This window comes from Chaetodon auriga, chromosome 7 (assembly GCF_051107435.1).
Source record: "Chaetodon auriga isolate fChaAug3 chromosome 7, fChaAug3.hap1, whole genome shotgun sequence".
NCBI lineage: Eukaryota > Metazoa > Chordata > Actinopteri > Chaetodontiformes > Chaetodontidae > Chaetodon > Chaetodon auriga.
In genome coordinates, this window is record NC_135080.1 from 24,134,072 (window position 1) to 24,159,769 (window position 25,698).

The 25,698-nt window shown below is 41.4% G+C and overlaps 3 protein-coding genes across 5 annotated transcripts; 1 reads left to right on the plus strand and 2 right to left on the minus strand.

The window, feature by feature from the left end:
- The first annotated feature begins 888 nt into the window (after positions 1-888).
- LOC143322915 (tektin-1-like) lies at positions 889-6,178 on the plus strand. Of its 3 annotated transcripts, XM_076734357.1 has the most exons (8): positions 889-1,053; positions 1,798-1,986; positions 2,092-2,257; positions 2,566-2,694; positions 2,867-3,013; positions 3,248-3,473; positions 4,364-4,560; positions 4,966-6,178. In XM_076734357.1, the coding sequence occupies exons 2-8, from the start codon at positions 1,800-1,802 to the stop codon at positions 5,123-5,125; spliced, it is 1,212 nt and encodes a 403-aa protein (XP_076590472.1). In that variant the 5' UTR covers positions 889-1,053; positions 1,798-1,799; the 3' UTR covers positions 5,126-6,178. The 3 variants fall into 3 exon arrangements, with proteins under 3 accessions (XP_076590472.1, XP_076590471.1, XP_076590469.1); XM_076734356.1 differs by having other exon boundaries at positions 889-1,986; XM_076734354.1 differs by having other exon boundaries at positions 889-2,257.
- Positions 6,107-9,193, minus strand: LOC143322916 (XIAP-associated factor 1-like). The gene is made up of 7 exons (XM_076734358.1): positions 9,156-9,193; positions 8,109-8,244; positions 7,939-7,995; positions 7,031-7,259; positions 6,736-6,803; positions 6,409-6,642; positions 6,107-6,322 (listed from the first exon to the last, which is right to left on the minus strand). Exons 1-7 carry the CDS (start codon positions 9,191-9,193, stop codon positions 6,290-6,292), a joined length of 795 nt encoding a protein of 264 aa, XP_076590473.1. The 3' UTR covers positions 6,107-6,289.
- Positions 9,194-10,031: 838 nt separating this feature from the next.
- LOC143323442 (alpha-2-macroglobulin-like) lies at positions 10,032-25,418 on the minus strand. Its single transcript, XM_076735283.1, has 36 exons — positions 25,333-25,418; positions 24,981-25,161; positions 24,592-24,748; positions 23,993-24,045; positions 22,919-22,939; positions 21,973-22,138; positions 21,800-21,884; positions 21,539-21,689; positions 20,662-20,779; positions 20,454-20,563; positions 20,188-20,355; positions 19,789-20,013; positions 19,468-19,531; positions 19,191-19,336; positions 18,747-18,896; positions 18,159-18,305; positions 17,961-18,057; positions 17,679-17,844; positions 17,123-17,348; positions 16,520-16,646; positions 16,224-16,345; positions 16,058-16,109; positions 15,564-15,647; positions 14,994-15,170; positions 14,570-14,645; positions 13,862-14,018; positions 13,054-13,128; positions 12,129-12,291; positions 11,854-12,041; positions 11,408-11,620; positions 11,075-11,199; positions 10,706-10,796; positions 10,544-10,612; positions 10,355-10,460; positions 10,136-10,177; positions 10,032-10,036 (listed from the first exon to the last, which is right to left on the minus strand). Exons 1-36 carry the CDS (start codon positions 25,416-25,418, stop codon positions 10,032-10,034), a joined length of 4,389 nt encoding a protein of 1,462 aa, XP_076591398.1.
- Positions 25,419-25,698: the final 280 nt, after the last annotated feature.

The window sequence follows — 25,698 nt, forward strand, 5'->3', positions numbered from 1 at the left end:
CACCGGCACTCTGAGGGACTGTGGCACAGTTTCCATCACATTAAGCGTGACTCTGCTCTTATAAACGTGGCCCTTCAGACACTCTCAGGCTCTCACTTAGGACTCCATCACTCTGTGCACTGGAGCCCTCTGGTGGTTGTTGGTCATTCGAGGTGGAATTAATAGATATTTTACCCATCACCACATAAAATACCACTGTAGTAGAGACAGTCATTTCGAGTCACTTGTTGGCTGGGTGCTACCTTGACATGGCTTTGTCTTCGTCTTACTATCTAGTTTCGTGGTGTGTGGTCTTGACATGAAAGCAAATGTGGGTACTTACTGGAAGCAATGAATGAGGGTGCCACTCCGGTGAGCTGGCTTCCCTGATATCTGTGTATGTTACAGACATGACTGTTCAGCAGCACTTTGTGTCTGGTGGTCTTACAGACATGTGGTAAAGTAATAATGATGAAATATTCCTCTGATAATACAAGACGATTTGACCCTGTCCTTCTACCTTTCCACTTAGTTATCTTTAAACACGTGTAGTATTGGCTAAAAAGTCAAGCTTGCTGGAATCAATTATATCATCCAATTTATGTCACTGCTGTTTTCTTGTTTTAACTATAAAGTCACTTATTTTCTCAAATAGCAGTGAAACCTCTTAATGGACTGTAACTGAACACCCACAGATTTCTAGCTTTGGAAAGGCAAATATTAAATAAGTCTCACTTCATCCTTTGTGTGGTTTATTGATGAAGCGTTACTTTTCTGTTCTGTTTTCTATTATTCGGCCTGTTGTCAGTGATGATAATAAGTGTTTGTTAGAATCAGACCACAGTGTGGCTGTGTGTCCGTGGAAACTTTCAGGCAATGACTTGAAGTTCAATATGATCAAACTGAAATGTGAAGACGTTGATTGACGGCAGCTCGAGAGCGACGAACCGGATCTACCTGTGGCGTGTCTTCTGTTGCCATAGTAACCGTTTGTTTACATTTTTAATAGAGCCAGAAGGAGAAGACATCAAAGCTAACAGCTACACTTGGTTTGTTTACAACCTCACAGAAAAGGTACGACCAAAGACAACACTTTTTATTTTGCTGTAATGTATCTGCTGACTCAAAACTCCACAGAGGAACACACGTCAACGAGTTTCTCACCAGTTAGCAGCTAAAGTTAGCAGTTAACGTTAGCAGCGGCTAATGTTAAGTTTGCTGTCACCGGCAGCGTTAACGTTAACTATCAACAAAAATACTCTTCTCAGGAATATAATCGTCCTTAAAGGACTGTCGGGCCCCTGATTTTAACCTCTTTCTCAATTCCAATAGTGTAGGAAAAAAGCAAAGACATGACTTCACATTAAAAAAAGTTCTAAATATGAACAGTGTTGAATCTTTGTGATCATCTTCATTATGGACATCAAATGTTTGAGATTAAATTACATATTGTCTATTTGTTTACCAATACAGCGTTAAACCACTCTTCAGGAGATTACTGGGCTGACAGTGAACTGTACACTCCTCTTTTAGTACATTAGTTCGCAGATTTTAATCTCCTAACAAACGTAAATCTGCTGTTTCAGCCACATTCAGCCTCATGTTTCTCAATGTTGTCCAAGATTTCTTTCATTCAGCAGCACATGATGAATACATGATGATCCTCTTTGTGATATTTCTCAGAGAAATGATCAGTGGGTGTCCAGTTAAACCTACATAGTCTCATAAGAAGTGTTTTCAGTCATCTTTCACCTTGAGGTTTCCACAGTTCTTCCATAGTTTTTAACACATGTTCTCTCGACCTGCTTGTACCGTCAGTGATGGACCACCGGTGGAGAACGATGTCCGCCCCACAGTGCGACCGCCAGCAGGGTGGTGGACCCAATCTAGTGAACATTGAGGTAACGCGGAACCACTCTGAGCTCTTCAGAGCAGAATGTTTGAGTCTGATCTCAGAAACTGACAAATCCTGCAAACGCATGCAAAGTGATGACAACAAGCAACTGGGTGAGAAGGAGAATAAGACATCAGCTCGTCTGTGTTTAGCACAAAGGTTGATGTTGTCAAGGCTGCAGAGGTGGACTGGAGTGTGTTTTTTCTTCTGCTGTTCAGATCAGCGGAGCAGAGACATCCAGTTTCAGAAGAAGGAGTTGGAGCTGAAGTTGGAGGAGATCATTGTGGAGATTGATGAGCTCATTGACTTACAGAGCAGAGTGGTGAAAGCCCTTGAGGCCTGCAAAGAGCCTCTGAGAGTCACCGTTCTCTGTCTGGAGGAGAGGTTAGACCAGGAATTGATGGGAAGAGACGATCTTGAACAATCAGAAGAAAAATGCATTATGTTTGCATTTCTTTGTCTGTTTGATTTGGCAGACTCGGCTGACTTATTTTTTTAATATATGTATTTGTTCAAGAATTGGATTCCATGTTTTGTTTAGAAGCTGAGGGCCTGAGTCCTGGTCCCACTGTGTTCTCAGTATATCTGCTGACTGGGGGTTCATCTCACCAATGGTTCCAGAGATCTGGGAGATGATGCCCTTTTTATCTGCGTCGAGTGACAGTGATGCTCTTTTGTTTTGTGGCCTGCAGAATGAAACGTCGGCCCCCGAAAAGGCTGCATGATGAGGTGGACAGAGAGCTGCTGAAGGAGAGGGAGGTCATTGAGGGAGTGGCTTCCCCTCTGCAGCGTGTCGTGGAGCAGATCACTGAGCAGATACGGTGAGGGAGACGGACTAGCTTTGATTATATAGACTCTATTGAAGGGATCTTAAAAGTATGCACACATTTTGGAATTTCTAACGTCTGTTGTCTTGAAACCTGGAAGGAAAATCACATCGCTGCTTACAGTTGTCAGTAACACCAAGACGAAACGTGTTGTTTTGTGTTCCAGGCTGAACCGATCTGCCAAGCACCATCTGGAGGAGGATCTGATGGAGAAATGTGAGGCTCAGGGCATCGACAGCTCCTGTGCCTTAATGACCACCCATTCCATCAACAACCTGCACAAGTCCAGAAACACCAGAACTGCTCTGCCGAGGTGAACTAACGTGTTCCTTTATGCTCCATAAAGACAATGATGTGTCTATGAAAAGGCAGTTTTTAAGACCTGAAGTTCATAATTTTTGAATGATTTGAAATCTTTGCCAGTGTACATCCAGAAAGGGTCCTTCAAACACTTCAAGATGTCGAGACAGATGTGGGCTGTCTGCACATGTACAGAATAGACATTCTGTTAGTTCCTCATAAGTTTTTGAACGCCTCCCTCTCTCAGCCTGGCAGTGACTCCAAAGCAGTGGGAGAACATCTCAGACATCAACATAGCCAAAGCGGAGCAGCAGGAGACCAACTCTCGGGCCCTGCGGGCCCTGGTGGAGTCTCTCCTGGAGCAGACGGCCGCTGACATGCAGAAGCAGGTCCAGGCCACAACAGCAGCCTTTCAGCTCAAGGTCCAGGAGACCAAGTCTGCCAAGAGTCAGATGGAGGATCAGCTGGCCACGGTATGGCAGATGAGTGCATGGTGTCTATTTTTCAAGGAGTGAGAGTGACATGAAAGGAGGTGAAGTCAGGCAGTGGGAGGCAGATGTTACAATAAATGTGTGAGAGAGAAAATCTGATTTATCATCAGAACTGAATTTTTATTCAGATTTCTTTAAAACACTTTTATTGATGCAAATGCTACAGAAAGCCCACATTTTGAGGAGAAAATCACTGCTGCACATAGAAATGATCGGCTGTGACATCAGTTTTCAGACTGAAGCATGTTCATTGTGCGAAAACTGAACAACACTGAAAGGGTTACCACACACAGACAGCCAAATAAATAAATTAAAATTATATATATTTAATTATTAGAAACAAAAAAAAACAAAAAACTAAATATTCTCATTTCCTCTTAGTGATGTTGTATCTAGCCATGGTGTTTTCAGAGGCACTATTTGTCAGGAAGAAAAAAGTTCTAAAGACGTCTTTTGACAGCGAGCTGTGTGGAGAATCTATGGACACTTTTTCATTCAGTCATTTATGTTGTTTTAAGGTCTATGTTTACTTTCACTTCATAAGTGTTAGAAGTCGATGCCATTTTAAAAAGTGTATTTGTCCATAATTTTAATGTGTTGCTCACATCCTTCTATTCCTTTATGTGCTTGTCCAAACCAACAGCAGTTTGACTGATATTCATTTGACTGCACAATAAAAAGCCAGATTTAAAAAAAAAATTGAAGATCTCTCACTGAAACAACCTGACAGCAGTTTGATTGATTCCCTGAGTGCACGATAAACAAACATGGAGGGAACAAACGAACCCTTCTCGCTGTTTTGAGCTGATGTCATTTTCCTGCTGATTTGCTATGAAGGCAAATACTGACTGGCCCTTGTGTGACCCCTCTAGATTCTGTCTGAGATTGGCAGCCAGCAGAGGACCAGAGAGGATCTCCACGTGGCCGTCACAGAGACTGAACATGCTCTGAGTTTGGCTCAGGCCCGGCTGGCTCTGCGCCACCAGAGGTCCGCCAAAGAGCAATGCCACGATCGAGCACAGTCCCGGATCCTCGGGGAGGTCCGGCAGCTCACCGCTCACATCAGCAAGTAAGACCAGGACACACTCGCCTCTGACGTGAAGGAACGAGGCAACAAATGTTTTCTAATGTGATGCAGTGAAAGTTAAATGACACCTGTGTGGACACACAGCTTTCACAGCTGCTAGTTTACAACAACTAGAACCAAGAAATCTCCAATATAAAGACAACAAATGAGAAGAATTCAAACATTGTGATAATGGAAATGCTCATTTTAAAATGTCAGAACATGTTATGAGTGTAACAAAGTATAAAGTAGGTTTCAGAGCAGTAGAAAGAGAAAACTTTACTTTTAAAAATGCACAGAAAGGACCTTCCATGTTGTTCATGGCTGTTTTGGATTGCTGCTGATGGCTTGTTTGGAGGTGTATCCCTTTCGCCTCATGTGGCGTCTCTTTTCCCTCTGTACTCTCAGACTGCGTGAGGCGGTGGCCCAGTCAGAGGAGGAGCAGAGGGCTCTGGTTTGCTGTCAGCTGCAGCTGCAGGAAAACATCGAGATGGAGGCCAGCGCTCTCTACATCGACGAGGTCGTCTGCGCCCAGCACAGGGAGCCCATCATCATACATCACTTCTGAGCCGTCAGCTACAGGAAGGTCTACGTGAACCTTCATTTCTTTCACAATGCACTGATATTCATTTCAAAATATGTGTGAATGGAGTTCTCTTTCATTGGTCTAAACGTGGTTTCAATGGTGTTTTCTTCAGTTCCTCATCTTCACTGTGAGAGCTGTGTGACGTGTTTTATGCCATCTGACAGTAATGGTTACACTGGTTTTTATTTTATTTAAAAAATGAGCTATCTTTATCTGTGGTGTTGCATTTCTGCATGAATCAGATGAATCAAACAATCAATCAAATCTCCATATTTCACTTTGTGGATTGTAATGTGGCAAAAGCTGCAACAAGTAAGATGGGAGTGAGATGCACCAGCTGTTGTGTAGAGATTAGCTAAAGTAAATACTTTCAGCCAGTAAGAGCAAGGTGAAACTGCTACAAAGCTAACTGAACCAGCTGACAGGGCTAACGTTAGCTAGCTAATTATTGATCATTTAACGAGACTGAAGAGGAAATGAGCTAATATGAAACATGGCCGACATATCTGACCTGACACCTTTGATCACAATGTAAACTTATTTTAAAATGACATTTCATAATGATAACACAGTATACCTCAAATTACAAAACACTACAGCAGTAACATTAGCAGAGATGATAGCTCAGCGATAGGTTAGTGTCATCAGATATTTACTCACTGATGTTTGCAGCATGTTAACACGTATTTGAATAGATGTATTTGAATAGATGTATATGAGATTCAGACGCTGACATGGAAACCTTTTATGTTAATGGAGACTTCAGCATCATCTGATCCATTTCTGTATAAACTCCTGTAAAAACTGCTAAATATGAGATTTCTGACACAAAACATTCTATTCGCTGGTTTAGACAGAAGCAATTCTCATTACAGTTTAGTAGCTGTGTTTCTATTAAACAAAAGGAACCTTATAAAGTTATCAGGAGTGTCAAGTTTGCTTACAGAGTTATATTCTGAACAACTCCGTCTCCATGGGAGCATCATGCAAGTCACATACACACTAAGTAAAACTAAAAACTATGTAAACCTGAACTGAAACATTTCAACCTGAAAATAACATTAAGTTTCTGGTCTTCCATCTTTGCTACTGACACACTGATCACAGATCTCTGAAGCAGCTTTTCCTTTCTGAGGAGTTCTCTCTTTATTTCAAGAGAACGTGGATTTGGCACTTCACCTGAAACACAGAGAGGAGGGGAAACCTCTTACCATCGACCTGTTCAACACTGTTTATACTGATCTCGTGCGATGCAGGAATGTTACCTCATGCCAGCGAAGTGTGAGGAGGGGCAGTGCCAGGTGGCAGTGGGGGCAGGTGCTGATCTGGTCTGGGTCCCCTACCGCAACCCAGGGACCACTTCTGGGTCTGTGTGACAGGGAGTTTGCCTTATAGGTGCTGCTCAGCCGACTGACCCCCCGCCTGGTGAAATCACCCTCATCCTCCCTCTTTGGCTCTTCCTCTTCATCGTCTGTTCTGGTTGCTAGAACACACCGGAACTGGTTTGGAGGATACAGACAAAGGTATTATTTTCATGTTTTTCTGTGTTTAGTTTCAGGATTTGTTCCCACAATATGTAAAAAGGCATATACCTCATGTTCATCTAGATCCTCAACTGGAAATGATACTGCACACCTGCGACAAGGCACTGTTACTTTTGCTGTGACAAGAAAATGGGCATGGGAACAGTTTAGAAGAACACGGTAACAGTTTAAAAGAACATGGTAACAGTTTAAAAGAACACTGTAACAGTTTAAGAGAAGATGGTAACAGTTTAAGAGAAGATGGTAACAGTTTAAAAGAACACGGTCACAGTTTAAGAGAACGCGGTAACAGTTTGCGAGAACGCGGTAACGGTTTGAGAGAACCTGAACTACATCCCCTTACTGCTGTTTGCTGGTGGTTTGCTGGTAGCTGGAGGAGGACCGGAGCCCCCGTCAGTAGCTGAGCAGGTCAAGCCGTGCTCAGGCAGCTCCCTCAGGGTGACATATCGGCCGCAGTCCCTGCAGAGCTCGGTGCGGCTCCCGCAGGCCTGATGGTGTTCGTTCAGCTGCTTCCACGGCAGCTCCAGCTCACAGAACTGACAGCTCTGCAGACGCTCCACACACTCATCAGACTGGGAGACAGAGCCGAGTCAGACTGATTAATACATACTGGGTTCAACTTTGACTTCACATCAGCCAGCCAGAGCCAGTGCTTTTACACCTGACAGGACCTCAGATATGGCGTGAATCTGGATATTTGCTTATTCTGGGATTTGTTGGCATGAAAGTGGAAATGAAATGATGAACCATCTGAGTTCCAATCCAGAGATGTTGGTCATCCTTGAACACCCTCATAAGAGACCACATTTATTAAAAGTGTCAATAAAATGGACGCGATCCAGATGTCCTTACTTTTAGTCCCTAGTGTGTCTAAAACTCCACAATCAAGTGATCCTACATTTCCCATAATGCAACAAGATCGATCTTTCATTCCACCCTCCTGACCTGGTGAACACATGTCTTTATAAACTTTGTGTCCTCTGTTTATAAGGTGGATTTTCATTAAAAAAAAACTATGTCCAAATTTAGATAACCCCAGTGACATCACTATGACATCATCAGGGTCCCATTTATCTTTCACGATATTTTGTTTATATTATTGCTTAATGTTTTGTCTTTTTTTTTACCACTAGTGACAAAATAAACAGAAATAAGTTGCATTCGAGATGTTTCCTACGCTGTCCGATACTTTTCTCTGTGTTGTGTTCAGGTACACAGCACCAACAGCACCAACAGCACCTCTGGACTTACTTCATGATCCATCAGGCGACAACGTTCCATCTTCTGGTTACACTTCGAGCATCTCACCTGCAAACACATAGAGCTGTAAACCGGCAGTGAACACACTATCACGTGGTGCGTGTGTGTGTGCGTGTGCGTGTGTGTGTGTGTGTGTGTGTGGGGGGGGGGGGGGGGGGCACCTGGGTGTGCTGTTCCTCTCTGTGCTGCTCCAGGTGCTCTCTGGGAACAGCTTCCTCACAGTCCGGACAGACGCATAAGAAGCGGCTGCAGTGCGTTTCATGCAGAGTGAAGTTGGCCACTTCAATGTCTCTGTGGCTTCAGGAGATAAAGGGAGAGGGAGAGGCTCATCTTCTGTCCTCACTGTCTGAGGAAAGTTTGTTAAAACTGTCCTGAATCAAGGTATCGTCAGCCACTGTCGTTAACAGGACCAGCGAGTCTGATTTGACAAACACAAACACACTTCAGAGATTTTCAGATTTGTTTCTGTTTTTTGGGACAATCACAGCAAATATTCTGGAGAGGATTCCAGTAGCTCCAGTAACTCCAGAGTATCGGCTGATCCATTCATGTCACCTACTGATACTGACAACACCTGGCCAGTTAGGGAGAAAAGTTACTGGTTTCACTGGTGCTCTTTTGACTTTAAAAGCAGAACTGGATGTCTCTATAAATCAGACCCATCTCAGATAACAAATGTCACTTCAAACAAGATGCTTCCGGCTGGAAAACCTTCCTCTTTCACTTTCTGAAAAAATACTGATTTGACCAAAGTGGAAGTGAACGGTTTGCTTTGCAGAAAGTGTTGTTCGTTCAACTTTCTGTCAAGAAAATTTAATAACAATGCTATTGTTACAGTGTCCACTGTGCTTCAATCTGACTTGCTTCGAAAAGGCAGTTTTAATCTGAACTCCGGCTGCCTGACAGTGAAAGACGATCAATCAGATATTCACAGGCACAATGTTCGGATTGCAGTTTCCTCCAAATATCGTCTTAAATTACAGAAAGCACTGAGCAGCTCTCTTCTCGCTGCAGCCTGTGAGGAGTCTGCTGGTCTGACAGCTTTAAATCATACTGACAAACTTCCTCTTCAGAGTTGATCCGAACTCACACTGACCGATCTGTACAGTATATTTTGTTGCCGATGATCAAAACGAGCTTTAACATCCAGACTTTTCATGGAATCTGCTGTCAAATCCCAGAAAACCTCTCATGAAGTAAACTCTCACCATTGGCCGCATGTACGCGTCGCTTCCTTCTTATCCATCAGCAGAAATCTTTGAAAAATGACCAACTGAGCAGAAAATTGATCTGGACTTTCTGACTGACACCTTTCGTCCCAATTCAGCAGAACAGAAAGTGAAATTAGTTGCGCCGCCGCATGTTGCTGTGACACACATCTACCACAAGATGGCGCAAAAGATCTCCTAATACGGTTTGTTTTTAAGGCGTTTCAGGTTTCGTCCGCTCTGACACTGACTGAACAACACAGCTGCTTAAAAAAATATCTAAAGACAGAAAGGCAGAAACCTATTTTACAACATCTACCAGTCTTCACCTCACTGTGTGGTAGAATCGAAAGAGATGGCGAGATTTGGGCTCTAATGCTGAAAACTTTGGCAAAAAAAAAGCAGGACCAAAATTTCTCCCATTCCTTGGTAGAAAAGACTTTATTGGAATTGAAAAAGTGGTGGATAAGAGAGTCAGTGGTCCTAAATAGCAATTTGGGGTTGTGAAGTTTTGAAGCAGTAAGATGTGTTGCTTGTGTTGCACTTGGTGCTTTTTTGGATGGACAGTACATTTCCACACTACGCTGACCTGCAGTCTGTGGATGAAATACAAGGGATAAATAAACTGCAGACAGAAGAAATAGTGGAACACAGACAGTCAAACACAAGATCAGTTTTAAGCGGGACATTTAGATCACTTTATTTTACTATCCATGATGCATGACCAAGCAGATAAGTGTAAAACTGTTTGTGTGTGTTTACAGGAGCAGACAGGAAAATACAAAAGATACATAACAAGTATCTTTCATAAAATGCAGGGCTTTTTAAATCACAGTGGAATCAGTGATGACATGAAGACCGACCGCACGTCACTCTTCAAGCTGCAAAAGAAAAAGAAAAATGTTCAGATGTTTTTCAGTCATTAAATGACTTTTGTGAGAAACACTGTGGTGCTTCTGTGTGTTATTACAGATTGTTACCTGCAGCACAAGGGCAGTTGTATTCTGTCTCAGCCTGGTCACCTGAGGGGAAAATAAAAAGTAGAAAATGACGTCAAAATTACACGCATTAAACACAGTAAAAATATGTGAAATGACTGTTCTGATATCTGTAGTTGTATATCTGCACTCAGGAGCTGAGTGTGTCACTGTGTGGTGTGCTCTCTGTAAATGAGGAGTGGAGTGGAGTGTCTGAATTACTTGGCTGGTAGTAGTCATAGATCTTCACCACAGCCGGCTTCAGGTTCTGCACTGGGAGCTCCTGGATGATGTCTAAGCTATGGTTGATGGGTATGTCCTTAATTAACTGTGGGAAGAAAAAAAGATGACACGATCAGTGACAAACGAAGAGAGCATCATATATTGCTCCTCTCTGTGAAATCCTCTCACCTCCTGCAGGTACACGAGAACATGATCTTCCTTTTGTTCAACACGATCCACCATTGGGGAACCTTTGAGCTGTGAGGAGACCATAATCAGCTGGGTCCTTCATCAGCAACAAATGAAAACTATTCCATTTCCGTTCAGCTTAAAGTCACTGTAATAACTCACCTTCGCCAAAGACATTGGGTCGGGGACAAAGCCAGAGAGCATTTTGATATCCAGGATCACCATGTTGGTGTTGCTCTCCTTTCCATTGTATCTGTAATGCAGCCAGAAAAATGTGACCACTCAGATCTCATCCTGTTCTTCATAGTTCTACTGATTGTATGAAGAGACAGCTTTTCATATCAGGCTTTGGACGGGCTTCATCTGCACGATATCTTTGAACTGCGTATTAATTACTTAATCGTAAACATCTCTCACATGTTCACCTGCCAAAAGCTACTTAGTCTGAGCTGGTAGACGCTGAGGGTTGTTTCTACAGAATGTCAGTATTTTGTCATTGCTGTAACCTCCATCTATTTGTTGATTACTTACCGGGACTGTAGCTTCAGAGTGAGTTTGGGTCTCTGAGATTTGCTGTTGCAGTCAGCTTCTGGTTTCACCTTCACACTGAAGGTTGTGACATCAGTAGGAGTTGGGATGTTGTAGTGAACAGAGAGCTGGAAAAGAGGAACATGAGGAAGCTTCAAGGCAGGGTTGCCCTCTCTCACCTCTTTTTGCCCTCACAATGGAGTCACTGACGATTGCTCTATTTCTGTATTACTACCGTGCTGCTAACATTAGGGCATAGTTACATTGGCATAGTGTTTGTGGCGATGTATGCATATTAAAGAGAGACAGGAGGAGCTGGCCGCAGTGACGACTCACCTGAATTGAAGCACACGCAGTGCCCTTCACCTCCAGGTTGTACTTTCCTGTCACGTCCTTCAGCACCTCCTCCTGGTAGAGCAGTTTGTTGTCCTGATTCACATCAAATGTCAGCTGGCCACTGGGAGACTGGACTGTCACTGTGCTGGAACCGTCTGGACTGAACACCAGAGTGGAGTACAGAGCCAGAGCCTGAAGAGCCACCACTGTGTCCTACAACACACAAACACACACACACACACACACACACACACACACACACACACACAGAGTCACAAATGCTTTATGTGCTTAAATGTATACAAATGTAAACATTTACTTTTATTTACATAAAGTTAACTTCATTAATTCCAGGTCAATCTTTCATACAGAAGTCACCTGACTGTCATGGCTGCCTGTAAGGTAAGACCATTACAATTTAGAGTTTTACGGTGTTTGGGTTGTACCTGTGTGGAGGAGAAGCCTCCGTAATAGTTCTGCTGCCCTGTGAGCCATCTGACGATGCGGGCGGCGTAGCCCAGGTCTTCAGCAGTAGGAGAGGCACTGAGTTTGGCCAGTAGCACATAGGAGCTGATCTCCACAGACAGGGAGGCTGATGTATGTGTGGCTGTCTGAGACCAATGGAGGAAACCTCCTACAAACAGCCGTCCACAAATGGCCACAAGGTTAGCTACATTCACAGTAATGAAGCCAGAACGATCTCCTCAGGAGGATGACTCACCGTGGTGTACTGCAGCTGTGTCTAGTTGCTTCAGAAGGTGAGCGCGGGTATCCATGTCTCCTGCTAGGGCGAAGACGTACGCCAGCAGAGCTGTGGTGTAGGTGTTGCTGAGGTCACTGATGGACTCCTTGAGGCAAGAGAGGCTCTTCTTCATCACTGGATCCTACAACAGACAGACAAGATAGATTGCAAGACATTACTTCAACTGACTTTATTGATCCAAACACATCAGGTTCATTCTATTTGACAATAATTTTGTCTTTGACTGCTGCGTGAACGAGTTCCTTTGCTTTGGATGTTAAACAGGGTTCTTGCTTAATTTTTCTTCATCACTGTCCCAAACCATCCCAAAATACGATTTAAACCATCCTGAAGTAAGTGCAGTTAAATGGCTGTTTATCTACAATAAAATTATTTCAATGATTACAATGAAAACTCAAAATGAAAATCCTTCTGGTGTTTCAGTGGACAGAAATCCTTCATTTCTTAACAAGGCTTTAATTCTGAAACATTTTCACAGACAAAACTCCCTTAGGTTCCCTTACAGCACTTGAAATGTAGCTACTGCCATCTTGTGGCGTTTGTATGTTACTAAAAAATACAGTTTGGCTGAGACATGAACACATACACACACCATATAACACTTTAACTGAGTAATCCAGATCAACAAGGTGTTGCTGTAGCATAATACTGTTGAATTTATCAAATTAAAGCAATAGAAATAAACGTAGTGCTGAGCTGGCATGCACATAACATGACAGCCACTGGGAGCTTATTCAGCCTTGTTTTTTCTATTAGACACCTGGCTTTTATTTGTATGTCAACAGTATGGAAAAAAGTCATATTTTTCTTGTTGTCTGTGTAAAAGTTAGCAGTTTACAGTTGAAGCGGCGTGAACTGTCTGTGCTGGAAGGAGTCTACTCACCCTTACGGACATATTCATCTCCAAGAAGGCAGCAGTGATGTAAGCACTGAGAGTCACCTCATCAGACACGCCACCCTATAGAGGGAAAGCATCACACAGACATTATCATCACTGTACCTCTAACACAAAGGAGCCTGCTGGGACCTCATCATGTGGGTGAGGAAAGAGAGGCCCACCCCCAACACACCTCGACTTCCCACTGCGACATCAAGCAGCTGTGAGTCGTTCCTAATAATGTTTATACTGTAAGTAGCCTAGGCACTCGTCCCTGAAGCCTGGACGAGTAAAAGATTGTGTTGTATTCACTGACACTTACAAGCTTTCTTAAAGAAGAATAACTTCTACACCTCACTCACAATAAGCTTTACTGTATTACTGTGAAATTAACGGACTGCCAAGTCTTGCTGTTGCTGTTTTAAACACCTCAATCATTGTGCCTGCTACCTCAGTAAGTCTTTCTTAGGATCTTCTCTGCTTCGCTTTGAGGGGCAGTATCCTGTTTCACAAATGATTGTCACCTGGAAATTGCAAATTTGAGTTCCTCAGGGCTCTTGCGTGCTCATGCATGCGCTGCAGTTATGAAGCATGTGACAAAAGTGAAAGCACCAGAGGTAACGTGAGAGGGAATCACCTCATACATGCTTGCATGTTGCAAAATTTTGTGAAAGGGATCCCAGGTTGGTAGTTACTACTGAACTGTGAATGAAACAGATTCTGATGATACAGTGAAAATGAATATGTCCAACCTTCTTTAGTTTTACTATCCTCAGTCATTTTCACACAGACTCTGAAGAGCCTTTCATCTAACCTTCATTCTGTTGTTGAAGAGTTTTCCCCTCTGTTCAAAACAGCCATTTTCTCGTTGTCTTTGCTCCAGCCAAGACTTAGACTCTTGAATGTTGTTTGGATCGATGAAGATGAAAGACTGTGCTTTGGCAAAAGTTCTCAGCACAAAAGCAGTCAGCCTGGGAACATCACAACAAAGTTAGATATTAAGTGACAAGATAAGACAAGGAAGCACCTGATCTGTGAAATGTCTCACGACAGTCACCACAGTACACCAGAAATAGCACTTTATGTTTATCTATGCTAATTCATGCATTAATTAGAAATACTTACCCACACGCTTACATCCAGAGAGAACATTAGTGATATTACTGTGAAGAACTTAGGAGTTACATAGGATTTAAAGAGGAGTGACACAACATGCTAATTTTTGCAGCGGTGCGCCCCAAAATACAGGACTGCATCGGGATTGGGATCCTGCAGGACCCAACGCAAATCTCATGGGACCAGGGGGTTTAAACCTTGCTACAGGCAGACTGGGAATACACACATTGTTGGAACAGGTGGTAATGGTCAGAAATCCAGCAGGTGTAGGCAGGAGTGGGATTAAGAAAACAGACAACATGGTCTACTCTGAGGTAAACTGTTTTCCATGGTATGACATGGTGAATGTTGCAGACCATGTACAAAGACTCAGTCTTTGTGGATGATTGATCAGTAATATTCTCACCAAGTGTTGCCCATCCCTGATCCAAATGTGCTGAAAGCACCGTCGCCATGTTTGTAGTTCAGCTGTCTCTGGTAGCCTGTATGACAAAAGAAACACGGTTATTTGCTTACTGACCTTACACACATTGTCAGACAGGATTTTTGAAGGTAATGTTTTCACTATTTGGGGATTTCTTTGCCTTCATTGGACAGCTGACAGTAGAGAAATGAAAGGAAATGAGGGGAGAAGGGGGAATTACATGAAACAGAGGTCACATTAGTAGATTCAAAGTTATGGCAGGGATGCTGTCAAGTGATTACACACAACAGATCTTCTGCTTATATTTTGTGCAACCAGTACCAGATTGTTACAGGTGTAACATTTGGCATATCATATCTCTTAAATGTTTCTGTTTAGCTGTCGCATAAAACCAACAGAGGCTCACCACTGGTCAGGAAGTTATTGGCCTTTTCCTTGATGGCTGGGGTCAGCTGCTGTGTGTTTTTCAGGTATTGGAGGATGTAAATGTTGGGGGCCAGAAGTGCCATGTTCTGCTCGCCACATCCATATGGCATCTTCAGCAGTCCATCCAGGTTCTTCAGGGCTCGGCCTAGGATGTCGCCTGGACAAAAACAAAACAAAACATGAACTTAAACAATTTTGATGTGGAATTTGAAGCTTGCACAGCACATACACTGAGAATAGACTACTTCAGTGAAGTAGGGGCATGTTCATAGATTGTGGATTTTACATTAAGGGCAACAGGTAATTGTGAGTTACAAGTGGGTATTTTTATTATTCAGTATTTTAAGTATTTTACATATCTTAAGATATGTCTGGATCTTTTAATATACTTTCTGTTACATGAAGGTGCAATGGTTTGTATAATGGTATAATATGCAAAACATGATACCTCCAAAAGGACACAGAAGTTGATTGATGCCCTTAATATCGAGGCTTCAAGGGAGGTACACGCATTACGCAACAATCAATTCAAATTAACTTATCAGTTTACCCAAGACTGAGAGTGAAGCATGGGCAGATCCATCAATCATGTTCTCAGGGAGTTGTACGCTTGTTTCCTCCATCAAAGCTTCCCCTGTGTACAGAGACAATAAAGACCTTATGGAGCGAAACCTCAAGTAGAGCTCAGTGCAGTCCTAAAACAAAGATGTCTTTACATTTAACTGATGGATAGTGAATCATGAATTGAAACAGGCCTGGCTGGAAATAAGATAGATCAATGTCACAACAATGGGGGCTCTTGGGGTATGATCAATTCTTCCATTAGGTTGATAAAATGTATTCAAGTAATGACATAAAACAATCTGAGACACCTGCACAATAGCTGTAACTGCAATGAAACTAATTGCTATCTGCAAGTAGTGAATATCTCTGTTACATTTTTTTTTTTTTACATGTAATCTAGTCAATTCCTCCTTACTTATTACATTTGGCTCTACTTCTCTGAAATGTTTGAAGGGCCATCTCTGATGTTACTATACTGACCTTTTGGGCAGAGCAGCCAGTTGTAGTTCTTTGTCATTTCAGTTCCCTCAGCCTGAGAAGGAAGGAAATAATTTGACTTTCAGAGTTTTCACTTTGTATTAACTGCAATGCAAAACTGGTTTATGGAAAAACTTTTTCTTTGTAATCTTATTTTTAAGGAACCAACCTTCACTATGAGAGATCGTGTGACCACATCAATGCGACCTCTGTCTGGTACGCTCACAATCTCATTGTCACATGATGCGTGGGATTCCACAGCCTCAGCAGTCACCGTTACATTCATAACCCCTAAAAAAGATCAGTAAACACAGTGGAAAACTTGATTAACATCTTTCTCATATACTGTAGATTCATAAGTGTTTGAACATGATGAACATGGGTTGTGCTGGGCAAACAAGGACAGCTAATCCTGCACCTTGGCACCCTTTCACATTTCACACCAGTGTGGATGAAAACTGTCACCTAAGACTAAAGGAACCATGGTCCAGATGAGGGTCTTGCGCTCACTGCCACACAGACAGGATGTGTACTGGTCCCCAGAGAGGGGGGTGAGGGTATAATCTAAGGAGGCTGTTGGAGACACAGTGACCTGTTCAATAGAGACAATACATATTTTAGAACTGGGAATTCATGGCACAGGCAAACAATTGTTCAAACTGCAGCACAATCCGGCATCATGCATGTATTTTAATTTCCAATAAAAGACATCACATCTGATGAGTAAAATTGAGCAGCCTGCCAAAGTTTGTTTGGTCCAGTAAATTACAGGTTTCAATTGTTGAAACATATTGATTCCACCTTGAAAACGAGTGGGTAAACTCATTACCGATAGCAATCTTTCAGTTTTGATTCATCTGGATCCGATATATATACAAAAGGGGATCATCAGCATATAATGACAATTAATGAGTGAATCTGATCAAAATGTTAAATCCAAAACACAGACAACCACTGAAATATTGGTTAATCACAAATTATAAAACACAATCTGCGTACATATTGGATGATGTACAAAAATTCATTTTGACCACAGAATATTATATTAAAACATTGGTCATCCCATACCATAATGCAGCTGGACTGGTAGTTGAAGGTGGTAGCCTTCAGTTCAAATTGCTCCCCTCGGATGATGGAGTAGGGAAGGCTGAGCTCGAGAAAGAAAGGCTGGAAAACAGTGATCTCTTTACGAGGAGCCAAGCCAAAACCCAGAGGGGACAAACAGAAAGCTTCTGTCTCCCAGGTGGTGATGGTATCTGGGACAGTGAGGGACACGTCCTTCTTTCCAGACCCTCTGAATCAGCAGATACACACAGACACATTCAGTGAGCTGGAAAAACACACGTGACTGCTGAGATTAGTCAAAGAAAAACAATGTGAGAAGATGATTAATATATAGGACTGCGCTGCAGTATAGGTACTGTGTCCTCAAATATGTTATGACAACCAGGTTAAATAAAAATGAGAGGTCTCAAAAAGCAGTGTCAGATAATCACTTTGAGGCCATTCATGTGTGCAGGGAGACAGCAGGAAGTCAAAGAGAAGGACCAACACAGGACTCAAATGCACTTAAACAAATGTTTTCCCCATTTAATGACCAAATCCTTAATGGCACAAAGCTCACCCGACTTCCACCAGGTCCCATATCCAGGTTTCCGGGAAGAAAGTTCGGACTGTCACTATTGGTGGAGGTGCAGCATCATAGCCTCCGCCACCAGAACCTGCCATTGCCACTACTCGTGTATTCTGTCTGGTTATTTGAGGACCCATGTCATAACTGTAACTAATTCCTGAAAAGAAACCAGAAACGATTTCAGAAGTCTAGAGCAGCAATGACACAGTGAGCTGTTTGAATGCTGTTAAATATTTAGCATGTGTCACTTAATAGAGAGGAAAATAAAGCTACCATAGTGACGGTGGCCTTGGTGGTATTCTCTTCCTTTGAACTTGAGACATGAAGGCACTCTGATAAACAGGTTTGTTGCCATCTTCAGCCCTAAATTCTAGATAATCAAACAACATACATGCATCAGTGGTAACTAAATGTATATACGCAAAATATATGAGTACATCTTTGTATTGCATATTATTTTTTGTGCAGTACCTGGAAAACTGTATGAGCATCCTCTCTGTCACCATAATTGTGATTTGGCAGAATGTATCTTTTAGGTCTCACAGGCAAGCACTCTACAGAATCTTGAATCTCATATGGGATATTGGATCCTTTTCTGACAGGCAACGAGTCAAATATCTGTAAAGCAAGGTATAGTTCAAAGATATAACAAATGTTTGTTGTTACTATGAAGATCTGACAGTAGGGAACTCTTAGGATTTAAGGTCTACTTTTATCTTGAAATGTGGATGTAAAGTATGGCTGTCAAACAGTCCCTTTATCTATATTATATTTTGTTTATCTTAAATCTGTGATCACAACGCTTTTTCTAAAGCAAAGTTGTACGATTTTCCAGCTGGGTAAAAATAAAAAAAATCAACACTGAACTGTACTGAACAGCTATATCACACAGCTGAAAACAATGTACATCTGGCAAAGGGAGAAAAGGAAGAAAGATTAACCATGACACAAGCAAATAGCAGAATAAAACTGTGTGAGACGGATGAAACAGTGGAAAAGATAATGCAGAGGCCACATAAATGATGTATGCATCTATTTGTGGTTGATTCTAGCATTTACTTTGTCTGCATCCAGAGTCTTCCCTGGCTCCTTGATGAGGACACTTTGGTCAACAGCGCTCACACCACACAGAGAGTCTGGCTGGGCCGTCACCTGCAGGGTGGTTTCCTCTCCTGGGACTGCTGAGGAAGGAGAAAACTCCAGCGACACCTACAGAACACACACATTGCACTCTCTGCACTTCATTGGTAAAAGATGAGAACCAATGAGCTTGACACAAATATGTATTTTACTGCAAAATATCTCCCTGATTGACTTTTAATGGGAGCTCTATTCATTGAGCATGAGGTGCCGAGCAGGGAAGTGGCCACATAGCTGCAAGTGCCTTGACCACATCATTGAGAACGGGCTACATATAGACCTTCTGCAGCTAATACACACTTTGATTCTACATCTGAATCTGACGGGCACAGTCACTGCCACAAGTCTTCCTCTCACACTGACCTTGTGTTCAAAGCATTTCTCAGTGGTGAAGTCAGCACTGTGGGCGATCACATTCTCACTTGGGAGGATGGCGTACGCTACAACCTGGACTTCTGGTGCCATCGTTGGAGACACTACCAAGTGGAAGGACACCTCGCCCTCAGTCACTGAAACAACATACCAGCTGTTATCAAAAAACAATCATTCAAATGTCTCTATAGATTAATAAAAATGCTGTTCAAAAATCATTCAGTCATGCTAACTTCAGGGTTATCTTAAGATGTCACTCTTTGCTTACCTGATTTATCTTGCACTTCAATCTGTTTATGTCCTTGCATGATAATGGCTCCTTTGGATAAGACCTGGGGAAAATGGAATTTTATTAAATATTTAGTGGAATACATAGGCCCATTGATACGATGGCTCATGTCAAAAAGTTTACTTGGTTAAACTACAGTTGCTGTAAGAACAGATCTGGGGCCTTTTTTAAGACTACTAAACAGTGGTTCCTTAAATAATGACACCTAATTCTTTCTCATTTTAAAAACATGTCATTTTAAAAACATGTCTCTGCAAGAGAACTGGTGACACGCAGATAAATAGTTCACCCACCACTCACCAGATACATCACATCCACAGAGCCCTGGGCCTCTCCAACTACTGTGTAATGGATGGAGATGCTTTCTTCTCTGTCACAGTGAAGTTTATCCTTCTTCTTCACCTCTAGGGAGCTAATGGTTTTCGTATCCAGAGAAGAAGGTTGCTCCAAAGACAACGTGTGATCTCCAGCCTCATAGTATGCAGATCTATAACCAGCGTACTGGTGTGTCGGTGTGCTGCTGATCTAAATTACAGAAAAGAAACATTAAGTGAAGTGGTTGTGGTACAAGGAAACTTTGGAAAGTGAAGTGACAAGGTAAGTGTTTAGGTATTGAAATAGTCAACAGTTTTCAATGTTATGATGTGGTTGATGAATGCTGACTAACAGAATGTATTTTTAGTGCTATGTCTTACTTACATGGAGGTGGATGCTCCCTTTATGATTAGCTGTGCTAAATGAGAAAGCGGCAACACCGTCGCTGTCTGTTGTGAGATTCTTTAGTCGACGTGATGACCACCTTTCTCCCTCAAACAGGTACACCGGCATGTCCGGAATGGGGGTGTTATTGTAATGTACTGCTTTAACCTGTTGGAAGCACAAAGTCGCATCACTGAGAACGCATATAGCTTCATTTGCACTGAGCAGAGAATCACAGCGAGGAGCTGAAGAACACATGCACTTACTTTTCCCTCCACATCTGCTCCTTGCTTGTAAATCGTGGGTGTGTCAATAAAGGACAGCTTTCCAGCAACATAAGAAATTGTTATTCTCTTCATGTCTGGATGTGAAATACCTGTACAAGACGTCCCCATGTTACAACTGTGTGTATGCCATATTGTTTAAATTCACAGCATTATAATTGTCAATATAATTAAATATAATAAGACTTGCCTGTCCCGTCCTCCTCCACTTTAGCCCTCAGGTCCAGCATATCTTTCAAGGCCTTTTTGTCCATTTTTGTGAAAGTGGACATTGGGATGGTAAAAGTGGCACAGCCTTTCTTGTCCGTCTGTAAAAGGACAATCAAATGAGATAAAAAAGAAATGAAAAAGTCAACGGATGCATGTGTCAAACTTTCAAACATGTGTTACTTCATAAGACATTAACTTCAAACATGTCATTCAAACTTTTAGCTGCTCACCTTTGAATGTCTTACATTTGTTCAGCTTTTTCATACCTTCCATGGATTTTGGAAGCACATTCAAACACATCCATCATGTTCATTTTCACTTACTTTAATCTACACTTGCATGGTTTAACGATGAGCTCAATGTGTGGCATAAACTAAAATGTGTAGCTTCATTTTTTCTTTCAAAACTCTTCTATGTTTGTCTTTAGCATAACATGTTTCCATAAGGCTTTTGGAAACTTCCAGTTGTCAGTCACTGTATCAGGAGCTTAGTTCTTTAGTTTAAAAAAAGCTTAGTTGATCAGTTAGACAGTAAAGCTTTTCTACCGTGCATGTGCCGATGAAATGCTGTGTTTTTGCATGCAAGCCTTTGGAAATAAATGAAAAAAGAAAAAAAGAAAAACCTTCTTGAAATCTTGAAATTCAAAAGCCCTCTGATGATGCTGAAAGTAATGAAAGCAAACACTTCCCTCAACAACATCAACAACTCAAAAAATCCAGAAGTCACCTTTGCTCCAGTATTTCATTATTATTTATGGAATTCAGTGCATACACATACTGTATAAGCACATGTCAGGTCTACCTTTATATTCACATTGTTTCAGCACAAAGATGAGACTGTCACTGTGGCAACAGTACCTGCTTTGTCTCCTTGTGGCATGGAGCAGTTATCTCAGGGACTCCCTCTGGTTCATCAACTCTGATAATAGACCTACCATGGGCAAAGCGTTGAAGAAGTCGGCACAACTCAACTTCAACACGGCCCGGCACAGGCTGTCCATATGTGTACCTTATTAGATGGACATAGACAACTGTGTTATTGAAAAGGAGCCGTTCACTCACCAAACTGGATCTATTTGAGATGATTTAAGAGCGTAATGGGTAAAAGGCCTTACTTACTTTGCACATACTTCAGCTTTGATTTCTTCCTGCTCAATACTTACTTCATCAGCTGACTTTATTTTTACATCAAATTTAGGCAAAACTGTGGATAAAAAATGATTGTTAGTATTCTTGCATCAGTATCAATGGATTTAAATGGAAAGTAATAACAATCACAATCTGTAACTTACCATATTTTTCAACTTTGAACCCGTGATTTATTTTCCTTCCTTGAATCGTCACAATAACTCTGTAGGTACCTTCATGGGCCTCAGAGTTCAAGGAGTATGAAAGCTGCAATATTTTCCCATTGGATGTTTGGTTCAGCCACTGCCCAATCCTGTTGCTTTGAGCATCCTTTAAATAAAATAAATGGGAAGAACATATTATTTGAAACAACTTTCGAACAGACCCTGATGAACGTGTGCTAACATCAGAGTCCAGATATATTTCAGCGTATCTTGTCTGTTGCAGATAAGAACATAAATTACTGCTTAAAAAAAGTGTATACCATATCATTTTTAAATCAACTTAAATGTAGTTTGACAAAAATCAAATTATGGTCACTTACTAGCTTTTATATCACGGTTCGTATATCACACTCTTTGAGTGCAAAATGAAAATAAAAATAAACCTCATCTGCTGATGAAGACTGTTAACAGATTTTTTTTTTTCTGTTAAATTATATTATTACATTTCATATTAATTGTGATATTAAGAGGGTTACTGGACAAATTAGAAAGCAAAATGCAGCAAAAGCGTGATTTTTTAGTTAAATATTTGTATTTCCAAGGTCAAGTTTGATTGTTCATGTTAACATTTGATGCAGTTTATCTTTTAAGCATGTAGTAATTTACTGTATCAACTCTTTAACAGCCAAATTTAAGGAGTCCTTTTCGAATTGTGAATTTTTGTGTTTGTAACAAAAAGTGCTTATTTTTGAACTGTGAGATACTGACAGGCTGCAGGGGGAAAGGAACATAAAGCCTGTTTGCCCATTTCAGTGCAAACCATAGGGATGAACACTGAGAGGGTATCATGAAGTTAGCGGTAGGCTTTACAAAAATGCTGATCTAAAGCTTAGGCTAACATGCTGAATTTACATGAGAAAAAAATGGTGTGTGGATATTGTCTTACCTCAAGTTCAATGATATTGTACTGCAAAAAAGAAAGAGACAGAATTGTTAAAGGACAGGTTGGTTTGTGCTGTTGTTGTCACACAGCGTCCTAATGAGTCTGAGTTAGACATCTGTCTATAAGAAATCAATGACACCACTGTGAGCAGTCCAGGCTCTGATGTTTTACAATCAGGGGTATGTCTAATATGCAAAGTGTCAATCTGAATAATAGTTTTTTGTTTTTGTTTTTTTTTTATATACATACACGGTTCAATTTCTTTTTAAACAAACAAAGTTGAATTGTGGTGGTTATCGCGTCAGTGTTTATTTTCTGCAGCAGAATGCTGCAAAATGAGAAACAAGACTTTTGTTTCGATAGATTTATTGCATCATTAGCAGACATGTTTAAATGTAGCACAGGCAAGTTTACCTAAAGGGGCCCTGATTGTACTACTGACCCAGAGCTTCAGCAGGAGGCGACTGATGAGAGACATAACTCTGGTTAAAGAGCACACACACCGATAACCCATATAAGCCAATCCATTACACAAGTGTCACCATGAGCTGGTGAGTATAATCTGATCCACAAGGTACAAGGTTCATTGAATTGGCATTCTACAGCACAGTTATATAACAAAATGTGAAAGTTGTAGTTCTTTTATGCTGCCTCCAAAATAAATGAATAAATAACAAGTCATAAAAAGAAATTATTAGTGATGGTGAAGTATGGAGGACTGGGACACAAATCAAAACCTGCACCATTATCAAGCACTGTCACTAAAACTGTGCTTTATAAATGAATTAGTGATGACCTGATCAAGTTTTTGGCCCTGATCTCAATCTGAATCCTTCATTAATTTAAGTATCTGCCAATATCAACAACAACATGATTCTTACATGGAACTAAATATTGATCAATATGTTTTATTTTGGACTGCCGTTACATTACAGATTACTCTTGAAATTAACAATAGCGCTCATGTGTTAGATCTATTAACATATGCCCGGATCAGCCAATATACCCATCTTTAGGATCTGCTCGGGCCCCCTTTATAAAGATCTAAAAGAAAGGACGGACTGTCCAAACACTCACCAGCTCACTGGCAGGTCTGAACTTAGTGTCAAGTGTGATGACTCTGAATTGTACTGGGAAGAATGCAAAGAGATTACATCATCTACAGCAGTGTTAAACAGTCCACTTAGAAATGACATCATTGCTATTAAATTTCTGAATGAGATAAGGTTAGAATAATAGCTAATGAACTACTGGCTTTTCCATTACTCCCATGTTATCTGCCATGCATTCTTTAGCATTAGAACAGTAATCAGAGGAAAGTCTTCCACATCCCCAGATGAAAGCCTCAATAAAGCTCAGATGGCACATAGCAGGACTTTCATACACTAACGTTACTTTTTTTTACATGCTAACATTTTCTCTCTGGGCTTCTGTACTTTTAATTCACGCTGCTTGTTGACATTGTGAGACACACACACAGAAGCATTATCACTGCCAGCTTGCTGGAATTCCTTACGTTATGCTAGTTACATTGTTTTATTTTAAGTCCTGAAAATGTCCATATAAAAGATGTTATAACCTGCTGGGCACATCCTCAATATTTTGTAAAGGGGAAACCCATCTATCCACGGCACCGTGTTGTGTACAACATCAAAGATAGATCAGACCAAGCTTACCTGTTTGTCCGGGGAGGTAGATTGGTTTGTCTGTTTGGATGAATGTCATGTCCTCATAGGCTTTGGTCATGACTTTCCTGACTTCTTTTGAGTAAAATGTGTTGCCTTGTACCTCCACCTCCAACTTCTGCACCACTTCACCCTGCACTAAAGGAGCCTGTGACAGAAAAATATTTCATAGTCACAGAGAGTGCCATTAACACATTAAAGCACGAATGTATGCTGTAGTACAAATACATCATCGTGACTCTTCATCATTTGTGTGTCTCTTACATTATGTGTTACAAAATCCCATTGAGTTTCTCCAATTTAAGGAAAAGTTTGAATAACTCAATTTCACAGAATGTTGTGGAAATGAGCAAAAATGAAAGCCCATCTCTAGAGCTGACCTTAAACTGAACGCAGGTGTGAAACTCTTCACTGGATGTCTTCTGCAGGAGGGTTGTATTCTTCTCAGGGGACATGAAGGTGATAGTCATGACCACAGTCTCGTTGGGCTGCAGGAGACTCGCGCAGCATTTGGCATCAGCTCCAGCTTCCAGAACTGCAGGAATGGCTACCATGTACTGCCTACAGCCACAGAAACAGAAACATAGAACAGATACCTCACTGGATCTGACACAGAAGAAGCTCCAGCCCAGATTATGCAGCAAAAAGCAATATCTGACTTTATGTGAATTCACTGACGACCCCACACACATATGCTATCACTATTCTATTAGACAGTACAAGTAAACTTACGGTCCTGCCACTGCTGGAGCCACACACATACAGCTCAAGAAGACACACAGTGTCCATGTCCATATCTGAACCCCAGGAGGACCCATGACTGACTCAAACAAGGCTCAGACTCAGCGTCTGTTAAATAGACCCTGTTACAGAAATCCACCCCCGCCTCACACACACAATATGCACCCCCTCTATTTGTTTTCCAGGTAAGTCAATCATTTATAGATTTCAAGTTATTTAATGTAGTGTTTAAAGCTGACTGTAATTAAAAGAGCCTTTTTTGACAGTTTAATCAGACAAAGTTCAAAAAGTTTCATTCAAACCCTAAAAATTAAACTAAATTATAAAAACAAACAAAACAACAAAATCGAAACAATT

Bases quoted from the DNA above. Each gene is read 5' to 3' on its own strand.
- LOC143323442 (XM_076735283.1), bottom strand. From the start codon at position 25,418: ATGGGTCCTCCTGGGGTTCAGATATGGACATGGACACTGTGTGTCTTC. The intron at 16,346-16,519 runs GTGACAGTTTTC...GATCTTTTTTAG, and splicing joins CATGGTTCCTTTAGTCTTAG to GGGTTATGAATGTAACGGTG. The intron at 15,648-16,057 runs GTCAGTATAGTA...CTCTGTACACAG, and splicing joins CTGGCTGCTCTGCCCAAAAG to GGGAAGCTTTGATGGAGGAA.
- LOC143322916 (XM_076734358.1), bottom strand. From the start codon at position 9,193: ATGGATAAGAAGGAAGCGACGCGTACATGCGGCCAATG. The intron at 8,245-9,155 runs GTGAGAGTTTAC...TATCTCCTGAAG, and splicing joins ACGCGTACATGCGGCCAATG to CCACAGAGACATTGAAGTGG. The intron at 6,804-7,030 runs GTAAGGGGATGT...TTCTTGTCACAG, and splicing joins CAAACCACCAGCAAACAGCA to CAAAAGTAACAGTGCCTTGT.
- LOC143322915 (XM_076734354.1), top strand. From the start codon at position 1,800: ATGGACCACCGGTGGAGAACGATGTCCGCCCCACAGTGCGACCGCCAG. The intron at 2,258-2,565 runs GTTAGACCAGGA...TGTGGCCTGCAG, and splicing joins GTTCTCTGTCTGGAGGAGAG to AATGAAACGTCGGCCCCCGA. The intron at 3,014-3,247 runs GTGAACTAACGT...TCCCTCTCTCAG, and splicing joins ACCAGAACTGCTCTGCCGAG to CCTGGCAGTGACTCCAAAGC.